Source organism: Lissotriton vulgaris, chromosome 6, assembly GCF_964263255.1.
Source record: "Lissotriton vulgaris chromosome 6, aLisVul1.2, whole genome shotgun sequence".
Lineage (NCBI taxonomy): Eukaryota > Metazoa > Chordata > Amphibia > Caudata > Salamandridae > Lissotriton > Lissotriton vulgaris.
Genome location: NC_141694.1, coordinates 1,352,710,389 through 1,352,723,378, shown reverse-complemented (window position 1 = coordinate 1,352,723,378; position 12,990 = coordinate 1,352,710,389). Strand labels below are relative to the sequence as shown.

Sequence of the window (12,990 nt, the reverse complement as noted above, 5' to 3'; positions counted from 1 at the left end):
AACATTGGCCTACGGTTCAGACAGATGCTGTTTTAGGATGCATGTTACCTGACAAACCTTTGGTCACTTTCAGGCGGGCACAAAGCATGGGCGCAGTTTTAGACCAAAGCAGCCCAGAATTACAACAGAAACCTAATTGGTTAATATCAGCAGGTTTTCGTAAATGTACAACTTGCAGAGCATGCAAGTTTGGAGTCAACAAAACTCATTATAGAACTCCTTTTTCCACTGTTGATATCCCAATTAAAGGTAGCCACACCTGTAAAAGCGAATATGCTGTGTATGTCCTGACGTGTACTTGCGGCCTTAATTATATAGGCAGTAAAAAACAGCAAGTGCACGTCAGGATTTTACAGCATATTAGAGCTATTTTACATAGTGACCAGGTATATCCAGTGGCTCGCCACTTTGAGAGCACCCATAATAAAGACCTCAATTGCCTCCCATGTTATGTAGTGGCTTCTGTCCCCAAGCCGAGAAGAGGAGGCAATCGGGAGCTCAAACTAAGGCGGCTAGAGTCGAGTTTGATCCTCGAATACGACAGCAAATGGCCTAATGGGCTCAATAATACCGAGGATCTACGCCACTTTCTTTAAATACTCACTCTAACATCTATATGCCGAGATAAGAAAATTTGCTATCCTAAACAGCATCTTATTGGTTCCCTAGATATGTCAGGTTCCCTGTGATCTAGGGAGTTGACCTATTCTGAGGCACTGCACCTATAAAATATCATGTTCGTATATACTGATGTAAGTGGCTGGTCAAGTTCCTTGTCAGCCACTTTTATGCATATTTCATCATGTTCTGCTTCTTCACTGTACATAGTATTCACTTTTATACTTATATATTCATGAGTTTTAGATGTGAGATTTTTTAGCACTCATTTTACACAGGGTGTTTTTTATCTAATCATTTTACATGATGATGTATTTATACTGGTATTAAAAGCTTTTATGTATGCTTTTAATATGACATATAGGAAGATATTTATTCTCCTTTAACGTCAAAATCAGCATTTATGCATTGTATACACAGGTCAATATCATCATGCACTCACAGCACTTTTTCTTCTTCCCTCTAACTGCATTTTTGCACAGAATACAAGTTACTCCATGAATTGCAGACTGTAATTCAATGAAAATTTGTTATTTGCACTTTCACTTTTTCCTGCTCCCCCACTGTTTACAGGTCGCTAATTTGGACATATGACAATATTTGCACAGGGATTTATCCCAAAATAACTGAATAAGAAACTTTACAAATGTAAATGTTTTTCTTAAAAAGAAATGTCTTTTTATTATCAGAAGTTATTTTTTGATGTGAATGTAACTCATATAGTACATGTATTGTAGCTGGTCATCTATATCGTAGAGTCTTTTCTCTACCTTTATGCTCATGTGACCTGATTGAAAAGTGGCGGGGAGGCGGGATTCACTGCATTATAAAAACAAAAAGAATTCATTGAGCCAGTGCATGTGAACAAGGGCTTTGTAAGCCCGAAACGCGTCTTGCCCTCGCATTTTCCAACCTTCTTGCATTAAAGATCTGTGAATCCTGATTGTGGTCCGTCTCCTACTTGCCTCATGGGTTCTGAATCGTACTAGGACCAGAAGTGGCGATCTTGGGAGTTCGCGCAGATATATACATATATATATATATATATATATATATATATATATATATATATATATACACACATGCACGCACCCAGACACACACAGTCACACACAGTCACACACACATGCCTAGTGAGCATCTGTTCTTTTGTATACAGTTCAGATCTTAATCTAACCTGACTCGAGTGTTTTCAGTTTTAAAAGTGATGGCTAAAAGTAGATACAATTCAATGTGTTTAATTACATTTACATAGGACTGTGATGAAGACTGGTCTGGAGACGGTAAAAATGGCCCTTCGAGGATTTTTGGACAATGCAGCTGAGGATCTTGAGAAGACTCTAGAGAACCTGAAGCAGGGCCAGTTTACACACACAAGAAACCAACCAAAGGGTGTGACACAAATCATTAATTACACCACTGTTGCTCTGTTGCCAGTTCTATCGTCTTTCTTTGAGCACATTGGACAGCACCAGTTTGGAGAAGATTTGATATGTATGTATTCACATAAAAAAACTTACATTCATTAAATTGAGAAATTGTTTTAATAATAAACAGTATTTCAGCATAACCAAATGTAAATTGTACTATGCTTTTGCACTGCATGTATTGCAATGCAGCCATAGAGTAGAGTTGCATGATCCTGCTCTTGAGCCAGATGTTTTTTCTATTTGGAATATATTTTTCATTTTCATGACAGAAATATGTTAGAGCTGTAAGGACACTGGTTTGAAAAGAAGTCATAAGGAGAGACTGTTAATGTGATTTTATCAGCTCAAGCTGTATATATTTATCTTTGTTTAAAAGGGTTTATAACGAGTTTCCAGCCTCAAATTTGAATATCTATTTGTGAGCTGCTTATGTCAATTACCATGTATTTTATGGCATTCTCTTTTATGGTAGTGGCATTGCCTTGGGGATTGGTGGCCACAGTTGTTATATAGGCTGGATAAAATAGAGGCAAATTGAATATCTGCCCACCCAGCATCTGCCACATTACAGTTAAGCAGGGGTGGAGAGGCGGCGAAGATCAGCAAAGTACCACTGACTGCATACTGCGAGCCTCCTGCCACGCCAACCCTTGTTGTCTCACTGTATTCTGACAGTGGAGGCCAGAATGGGCAAGCAGCAAAAGGGTGCCAGAGGGCCCTTAAAGGTTGCAACTAGTAGGGGCCCTTGTTTAACCTTCTCTGGTGTCAGTGAATTCCAGGGGCCAGATGGAAGTTGCATTGACACCTGACACATGCTGGGTGATGAGTGGTCTCTGAAATTAACATCTCCATTTTGCACAGCAATGTGTAGTCAAAGAGCAACCAAAGGGACAAGCCCGGCATGTTGGTTTATAGATTGGTTAATAATTCTTATTTCTGATAGATACATCTGCCAGTGGATTCCTCACCTTGTGAATATCCCCCTTGCATCAGCAACGTTTGGAAAATTCTTTGTAGCACGCCGGCGTGGACGACGTTATAGGAGCACTGCATCGCGCGCGACTCCGTCTGCCGTCACCGACCCCATATTAGGCCTACGTCGGCGTTATGACATCAGTTCCCTTTTTTCTGCGTCGTCAACGCTAAAGGTTTCTGGGATCTTCTGCGATTCAGATAGTGACTTTGTTACTATTTGTGTGTTACTGTGTTTCTGTTCTTTGTCGAAGATGTCGAAGAAGAAGACGGGGTTTAAGCAGTGCGGCTCGTGTACCCGGATGATGTCTATGACAGATATTCACAACGATTGTTTGTGGTGTCTTGGTTCAGACCATGATGTCAAAGGCTGTCGATCCTGCTTTAAGATGAACCCTAAGGCTCTACGAGAACAAGAGGCAAAACTTCTGCTGGCAAAGGTGAAAGGTAAAGAAGTCATGAGATCTTCGAGATCAAGGTCTAGGCGCTCGAGATCGAAGCAGAAGTCGCGATCGAAGTCGCGAACAAAGTCGCGATCGAGGTCGAGATCGAGGGCCAGGTCGGAGTCGGCATCGAGGTCGGCTTCGGGTTCCTCGAAGAAAAAGCACAAGAGGAAGAAGCATAGTTCAAGGAATCATTCTGGGTCATCGGATTCAAAGAGGAAGTCTTCTTCTCGAAGACATAAAAAGGATTTTGTGTCTCCTTCTCCTGTTTGTGAGCCTGAAGGTGGTGCTTCGCCTGCACGATCTCGAGAGAAATCTCCGGATCCGGAGCTGGAACCGAATCCGGATTCGTGTCAGTCTTCGGAGCATGAAGAAGACGTGGAGATCCCTCAGGCACCGACTCCGGTGGATAACCCAGAGGGTCAAGACGAGCGAATCCGGAGCAGCCTCCTTCGGAGCAGCCATTGGGTTCGTACCCTCCCTTTCCTGGTCCTGGTCAGGACCCTTTGCATTTTCTTAATGCCATGTTTGGCGTATATGCGAGGGTAATGTACCCCTCTGGAGCACCTGCGGGTCCCATGGGTCCATTGTCATTTAACTTGGGTGTCCCTCATGCATATGCTCCAGCGCCTTTTCTGCTGTTTATGCCGAAGCCATATCCACCTTGGCTCGGTACGGCGCCGCCGAGGTCATCAACTACGCACACTGCTTCGCCGGCTCCGGAGCGACCTCGGATTTGGATCGGGGTTCAATGCCGGTTCCGGCTTCCTATCCTCCAACTGTTCCGGTTCCTCATTCGATGCCGGCTCCGACTCCGTCGGAGTCATTACCGGATCCGACGACTTCGGTTCGTATGGAGTGGTCGAGGCGTAGAGCCCGACGTCTCATGGAGGAGAAGGAATATGAGGACCCTGATGTGGAGGAAGGAGAACTCCAGGAGCAGGATGATTTATTTGTGGATCTCCATAGTGCAAGTGATCTAGAACTTTCTCCAGAATGGGGGTTGCCTGCAGTTTCGGTTGCACCCTCTACGGATGTGGCACCATACCATGTGGTTATCAAAAAGGCTGCTGAGCTGCTAAATTTGACTTTACCTACAGTGGAGTTCAAATCTAAAATCCTCACGGAAGTATTAAATTCGACTTCATCAGTTGTTGAGCCGACTCTGCCATTCACGGAGGCTCTGACAGAACCAATTTTGGATGTCTGGAAAAAATCATTATCTGCTCCTGCGGTGTCCAGATCAGTGGCGAGGCGATAAAGGGTAGCACCTGGTGCCCCGGGGTTCTTGACTTCCCATCCTTCGCCAGAGAGTCTGGTGGTGCAAGCCGCTTGTTCGGACAGGTCAGCAGGCTCTTTTCCTCAGGTACCTGGAGATAAAGACTCAAAAAAATTGGATCAAACTGCTAAAAAGGTTTTCTCATCAGGTAGCATGGCTTTGAAGTCTACGAATGCTACTTGCCTGCTGGGCAGATACGTGCATGCCTTAATGGATTCGGTAAAGCAATTGTCAGCTAAGCTTCCGGAGGAAGATAGAAAGAACTTTAATGAGGTTGTCTCTGACACTCAGGCTGCAGCCCGCCAGGTTATTCAAAGTGGCATGGACATGGCGGACTCTGTGGCCAGGATAATAGGTTCTTCAGTGGCCACCAGAAGAGCTGCTTGGACCAAATCTTCTGAGTTTTCAGCTGACGTTTAGGCTACTCTTATGGATTTGCCTTTTGACGGCACTGGCCTCTTTGGAAAGAAAGCGGATGCGGCATTGGAGAGGTTCAAAGACATCCAGACGACGGCTAGATCTTTGGGCCTGCAAACTAGAGGCTCTTCCACCAGGAAGCACAGAGGTTTTGGGAGGTCCACTTTTCGTCCCTATAAACAAAGCCAACAACAGCAACAACAACAGAACCCTTTGTATAAGTCATACAGAGGTAGACAAAGGGGTCGTGCCCGTGGATGTCAGGTCTCCTCCTCCTCTACTTCCTCCTCTAATACCCACCCCCCCCTACATCAGCAAAGCAGCCCTAGATCCACCATTCCAGATCATGCGGGTCCGGTAGGGGGTCGGCTTACTCATTTTCTACGAGATTGGGAATCGGTTACATCAGATCTTTGGGTTCTCAATCTCGTAGAAAATGGGTATGCACTTCCTTTTCAGGAGTTCCCTCCCAATTACCCTCCTTGCCAAGGTTATTGTTCGGAGGACCATCTGCTTCTCCTGCAGGAAGAAGTCCTGGCACTGTTCAGAAAGGGTGCGATAGAGGTGGTTCCAGAGCAGGAGAGGGATCAGGGGTGCTACTCCCGGTATTTCCTGATCCCCAAAAAGGATGGCAGGCTTCGACCAATCCTGGATCTCAGGATCTTGAACTTGTATCTGAGACAAGAAAAGTTCAAGATGCTCACTCTTGCGCAGATTCTTCAAGCGCTGTTGGAAGAAGTCTGGATGGTGTTGATCGACTTGCAGGATGCTTATTTCCACATCCCCATCCTGAAGTCGTACAGGAAGTATCTCCGTTTTACGGTGGGGTCGCAACACTACCAGTTTGCGGTCCTTCCGTTTGGACTTACTACTGCGCCTCGAGTTTTCACCAAGGTGATGGCAGTGGTGGCAGCACATCTCAGGAGGTCGGGGATACCTGTATTCCCGTATCTGGATGAGTGGCTGATCAAAGCGGAGTCGCCAGAGAAGGTGCTCCATCATCTGCAAGAGACAACTCAGTTGTTGCACAGGTTGGGTTTTCGATAAATGTACCCAAGTCTCACCTGGTGCCCTCCCAGCGCAACCTGTTCATAGGTGCGGTACTGGACACAACTGTATGTTGTGCATTACCTCCTCCTCAAGGGATTTGTGACATACAGGAAATGATTCCTTTATTCTACAATGGAGCGGTTGTTCCAGTCCTGAAGGTCCTTCGTCTGCTCGGTCTGATGGCTTCTTGCATTCTTTTGGTCAACCATGCACGCTGACACATGAGGGCACTCCAGTGGTGCCTCCTCAGGCAGTGGTATCAGCACAACGGAGATCTCAGGTAGTCAGTAAGGGTCTCCAGAGAAACTGCAGGGGATTTGACTTGGTGGGGCGTGGAAGGCAATCTGTCTCAAGGAAAGCCTTTTCAACTGCCTCCATCTGTGGTCACAGTGATAATGGATGCATCCACTCTAGGATGGGGTGCTTATCTGGGGGATCTGGAGGTCAAAGGACTTTGGTCTCCAGAGGAAAGGTTGCTTCACATCAACCTTTTAGAGTTGCGGGCGATACGTCTGGCGTTCAAGGCCTTCCTCCCTTCCCTTCACGGTCAGTTGGTTCAAGTCCTGACGGACAACACGACCGCGATGTGGTATGTCAACAAGCAGGGAGGAGTAGGGTCGCAGTGTCTCTGCAGAGAGGCTCTGTGTCTCTGGTCCTGGGTTCAGGACCACCAGATTTGTCTGATGGCAAATCATCTGGCCGGAGTTCTGAACATACGTGCAGACATTCTCAGTCAGCAGCTCTCTGCCGACCACAAGTGGAGGCTCCATCCGGAAGTTGTTCACGACATCTTTCAGATGTGGGGGACTCCTCGGGTGGACCTGTTCGCCACTCGTGAGAATGCTCACTGCCTGTCATTCTGCAGTCTCCAGTATCCGATGCAAGGAGCTTTGGGGGACGTGTTTCAGTTGAGTTGGGGAAGTCAACTCCTTTACGCGTTTCCTCCCATACCCTTGATTTCTCGGGTTCTGAGGAAGATTCGCCAGGACCGGGTCCAAGTCATATTGGTCACCCCAGATTGGCCAAGAAGGGTGTGGTACACGGATCTACTCCACCTCTCCGCTCACTCGCCGCTCCGTCTCCCTTTCACGGCAGATCTCTCTCAGATGGAGGCGCAGGTTCTACACCCCCACCTCCAGACATTACACCTTCATGCCTGGAGATAGAATGGGGCAACCTGAATTCCTTTTCTCTCCCTCACGGTGTGGTGGATGTCATTCTTTCGGCCAGGCGTGACTCCACCAAGTCCATCTATTCGTATAGGTGCTCGAAATTTGTGGTTTGGTGTAGGGAGAAGGCTATTGACCCTTTGAGGGCTCACTTGTCCGATATTTTGCAGTTTGCTCTGTTTTTGGCGCAGCAAGGATTTGCTGTTGCCACAGTCAAAGGTTACCTTTCGGCGTTGTCGGCATTTCTCTGTTTGCCGGATCAGCCGTCTGTTTTTAAATCTCCAGTGGTTTTGAGGTTTCTGAAGGGCCTCACTAATAAGTTCCCCCCTTCTGCATTTATCATGCCACAATGGGACTTAAATCTTGTCTTAACATTCTTGATGGGTTCTCCCTTCTAACCCTTACACAAGTGTCCCATGAGGCTTTTGTCTTTTAAGACGGTCTTCCTAGTTACGATCACCTCGGCAAGGAGGGTAAGTGAGCTTCAAGCTCTTAGTTTTAAGCCCCCATTCCTGACCATTCATGCTGATAGAATGGTTCTTAGGACCAGGGCTGCTTTTCTGCCTAAGGTGGTAACTTCCTTCCATCTAGGACAGTTCATTACCCTTCCTACCTTCTATCCTACCCTCACCCTTCCAAGGAGGAAGAGAGACTGCACCGTCTGGACCCTAAGAGGGCGGTGTCCTTTTATCTTGATAGAACAAGAGACTTTCGGGTGGATGACCAGCTGTTTGTTGGTTTTGCTGGCTGCCGGAAGGGTAGAGCGGTGCACAAGCGCACACTTTCCAGGTGGATAATTCTGTGCATAAATATCTGATACTCTCTGGCGGGTAAGGACCCTCCTGAGGGTATAAGAGCTCATTCTACCAGGTCAAAGTCTGCTACTTCTGCGTTGTCTAGAGGTGTACCTGTTGAGGACATTTGCAGAGCCGCGACTTGGGCCTCCCTCCACACTTTCGCGAAGCATTACTGCTTAGATACGGAAGTGAGGAGGAACGGCCACTTTGCGCGCTCTGTCCTCCAAGATTTCCTGGTATAGCAGAGTGGACACCCTCCTCCGGGAGTGGGGACTGCTGTGGGACTCTATTCATAAGGTGAGGAATCCACTGGCAGATGTATCTATCAGAAGAACAAGTCACTTACCTTCAGTAACGCTTTTTCTGGTAGATACAGTATCTGCCTGTGGATTCCTCACTGACCCACCCGCCTCCCCGTTGTCCACTCTGCTTAACCTATGCTTATGTACATGTTTGTATATTTATGTATATGTTTGAAATGGGTTTTCATACCTTTGCTACACACTATGTGTGTATAATTTTTAAATGTATGTACTGTGTACAATGTATTTGTATATATCTACTGTCATTGGTCCGTCCAGGTGCCTCGAAGGCACGGAAAAAAGGGCGGAACTGATGTCATCACGCCGACGTAGGCCTAATATTGGGTCGGTGACGTCAGACGAAGTCACGCGCGATGCCGTGCTCCTATGACGTCGTCCACGCCGGCGTGCTACAAAGAATTTTTCAAACGTTGCTGACGCTAGGGGGATATTCACAAGGTGAGGAATCCACAGGCAGATACTGTATCTACCAGAAAAAGCGTTACTGAAGGTAAGTAACTTGTTCTTTAGGTTCACACATACAAGTGTTTTGGTTATTTGCTACTAGTTCAAGCTCCACTAACCAGATTTACCCCTTAAGTGGAGTCACTACATATGTAGCAGTACTTAAAAGGGTAATTATTAAATCAAAATATGATATTAAATTTTACGTAGTGTATTACTAGTTCAGTCTCAGTACATCCACACTACATCTACACAATACCTAACAGTAAGCCTAACCCTAAAACTGCCCCTTAATATTAATTACATTTAATTGCTTCAGTAACCTTAAGGTTACCTTAAAGTTAATCTTAACTTTATCCCTACATTACTTGAAACTTACTTTCATTGTATAATCAACCCTCTATTGTATACCTAATGTTAACTTAATCAAACCAAACCAAAAATTAGATTAAATATATTAAAACAACTCCAATTAAATTATATTAAATAAACCATAACCTTAACATATCCCTAGTATTAACGTACCCTAATACTAACAATAAACCTAAATACAATTAAATGTAATTGCATTCATACTTTGCTTTAGACTTACTCTAGTTCTGACCCAAATGCTTACTATAATTTAAATTAACTTAAAATGTGTTAAATTAGGAACTTTACCATAACCGTAATGTTAACTCTTAGGGCTTGGTTTAGATCTTGGTGAACCGGTTACTCCATTACAACTGTGACGGATCCTGTCTGCAGAATCTAAATCCCATTATATTGTATGGGATTTATATTTTGGCGGAAGGGATCTCCATCCATGTGATCTCCATCCATGTGATATTTTGGCGGAAGGGATCTCCATCCATGTGATGGAGTATCCCATTCACCGAGAACTAAAGTAGGCCCTTAGCCTGAACTAATTTAAATTTTAAAGAATGAGTAAACTTGATCTAACCCTAATGCTAACACTTCCTCCAACCTTAAATTCAATGACAATAAATGGAATAGGTAATTTTTACATAATCCTAATACTAACCCGAATCCTAAATAGGATTACTTTAAGTTATACAACATATGGGACCGTTACTTAACCCTCATCCAAAGTCATAAACAAACCTTATTCCCTGCTAAGGCATCCTCATTAGAAACATTCACTGTAGGTGTTATTTGGATGTATTTCTTTTAATGTAGTGGCATCTTGTTGTAGTGGATTCAAAATAGTTGGACACTTAAGTGTTTGGTGTGTTTGTGGTCCAAAGTCCATGTAAAAGACTTCGCTGCCTTAAGAAGTAGCATCAGGAGACATATTCAATTCACTCTTTGTGGCTCAACTGTCTCTAAAATTGTGTAATTCTTATTTCAAAAGTATATTTTTAACACAGTTAGAAATGTATCCCTTACGTCAGCCACAACCACAAGCATCGAATAGATATTCTGTTTTTCTGGGCGAAGCTGAATGACCTCACCTAAATATGAGTGAACCTGTTTGTGAATGTCCTGCCTGGAATGGGCACCTAGGAGTGTCAGGAAGACCAGTCACACTGATACCCAGCCTAGATTTAAGAGATATTATTCTCCTGGTGTCCATCTCAAACCCGTTAAGAATAATGGGTTTAACTTAGAGTAGCAGCTGGATCTGCAAACTGCTAAGCCTTATCCAACTGTGCACATTTGTTAGCAGTATTTCTGTTTGAACTGTTAAAAATATCTGATGCACAACATAAGCATTTGTTTTATGTTTCCACCATACATTGCATCCTATTAATTTACATGTGAATGGCTGTCCTCATTTCCCTTCAATAAAATGTTTAAATCTACTTGTGCACAGTTTTCCTTAATTGCTTTTCCCACAGGGCCCAATTATGATTTCGGTTGATGAGCCTCTGACTGCTTGTCAGCCGCTCACTGATCGACATCTTAGGTTTAGAGTCAGACCGCTGAATATAAAGTCGGTGGTCGGAGTGTAAACCGGACGGTCAGACCGACTGGCTTCTGACCGGCTCAAGGAGCCCATCGGCCTGTCAGAGGCTGCACATAATCCCGTTAGGACACCGTTTACACTGCTGGGATTATGATGTCAGTTTCAGACAAGCTTACCATGTTGTGCTTTCCGATATGGAAATCCTGTCAGAAAGCAAACTGGAGGGCCCCTAGCAGGGCCCCCATCCCTCATCTGCCTATGGTTAGGGGCATGGTGCCCCCCTGTAAATCCCTGCACCTTGAGGTGCCTGCCACAAAAAGAGCAGGGATTCACAGAAACTCCTATTTCTCTATGGGAGCTTGTGATGCAGCAGTTTTCCGACCATAGCTCAAGCTTCCATAGAGACCTTGTGCAGTCGCATCATAATAGGGGGTGCAAAACCGCCGTAATTTGTTGGGTCAGTTTTCATACCAAGATGGCCCAACATCATAATAGGCCCCTTAATGTTTTGTTGAGGTTAGAAAATATATTTTGCTATTTAAAACTTTGATTAAGCCCTACATTGACTGTTTTATTGCTATGGTTTCTTGTGTTATTGAATCCTTGTAGCTCCTTCTATGCCCGTGTGTATGCTGAGGGTCACGAACCTTTGATTAGCTGTAGCGACAAACTCTTCCAGAGCAACAGCACATCCCGCGGACCCGCCCGACAGTCTCCCGCTGCTACCCCGCTTGTTTTCCAACCGGAGCGGGAGCCGCCAAGAGGAGACCGGCGAGGGGCAGGACTACAAATCCCAGCAGCCCTACTGGGGTCCGCGTCGTCGTCAGCGTCATTTCTGAGCGCCAGGAGGCGCATATAAACGACGCCATCACCGTCTCGCGGGACACGAGCGGGACGCCGGGCAAAGCCCGGGCAAAGGGCGGGCCCTCTACTGCCCTCCAAGGCCAGACAAGGCTGGGCTGGGCCATATTATTAACATCTGTCGGCCTGCTTCGACCTGTTACATCTAAGGTACTGTCGGGGCCAATGTAAAGTACAATCTGAGACAGAATTGGTTTTGGTCTCAAGCATTCCACCTTTATCGCTACAATCCTATCAGTCATCACCAGGCTCATACCGTAAAGGGGGGTGCCAAGCGCTGTCTGGCGATTGACTGACCACTAAATCATGAGGAGAGGGTCCAACACAAGCAGAATGCCCACGTTAAGATCCAATACTAGACAGAAAGTCGATTCATCACTGTCGCAGCCCTTGCCAACTTTAACAGCGATAGATAAAATGCTGCAACAGACCATTGGGGTCGTGGAAACAGCCATTGAAAACACCGAAAGGCGGCTCTCGATAGCACCCACAGTAGCTATTCATGACACAGAGGAGGGCCCGGTGATATCCTTAATAGATAACCCGGACGTACGTTTTTCATTAACTTCCTCCTATGTAGAGGTCCCCTGTGCACAGCCAACCCTAAATACGCCCAAAAACACAGCTAGAGACACAGATCCTGTAAACCTAGAGCAGTCACCTCGGGCTACTCCACAAATTAGAAATCCAGGCAAACCTGCCCAAAAGTCTAGGAAGAACAGTGTTTGCAAGCAGAATAGCAAAAAGGGGGGGAAAGAAAATTCAAAGGCCAATCACAATCTGACAACCCCGATGGCTAACACCGTGTCTGGCATACCCTGCTGGGTAGCCAACATGGTGTCAGACCTTAAGGCAGAACTGGAAGAGACCATCAGTGCGCAGCTTAAGCCACTAATGGCCAAATTGAACAGATTAACATCTGTGATAAACAACAGAGTGATAGGACCAACCAGACAGGCGTCCCAAGCATCATCACTAGCTTCAGGTAATCCTAATAATGCTGGATCAGGGGTCGAAGAGTTCATAAATAAGGGAAGGACAGCACCTGATACAAACCACAGCAAACTAAAAAATAGCGCAGCCCCACAAAACAAAACGCTGGCGAAAACTTATACCCACCCAACATCTAGCACAAAGGACATAGCACCACAGGAAAATAACAACCAATGAAAAAGCTCCCTACCATTAGATAAGGTCAGTGAAAGCAACACGAAAATAGGGAATCCCACCCAAGCAAAAACTGCCTCCCCTACAGCCGCAGCTAGAGTAAGAACAGGA

At 45.5% G+C, this 12,990-nt stretch overlaps 1 protein-coding gene across 1 annotated transcript in view; it reads left to right on the top strand.

Moving 5' to 3' along the window:
* The window catches only part of RYR2 (ryanodine receptor 2), a 3,481,211-nt gene that overhangs the window by 2,319,077 nt on the left and 1,149,144 nt on the right, over positions 1–12,990 (top strand). Inside the window, exon 65 of the mRNA XM_086925791.1 lies at positions 1,874–2,112. Coding sequence (XP_086781917.1) covers positions 1,874–2,112 — 239 coding nt within the window. The remainder of the gene's footprint in view (positions 1–1,873; positions 2,113–12,990) is intronic.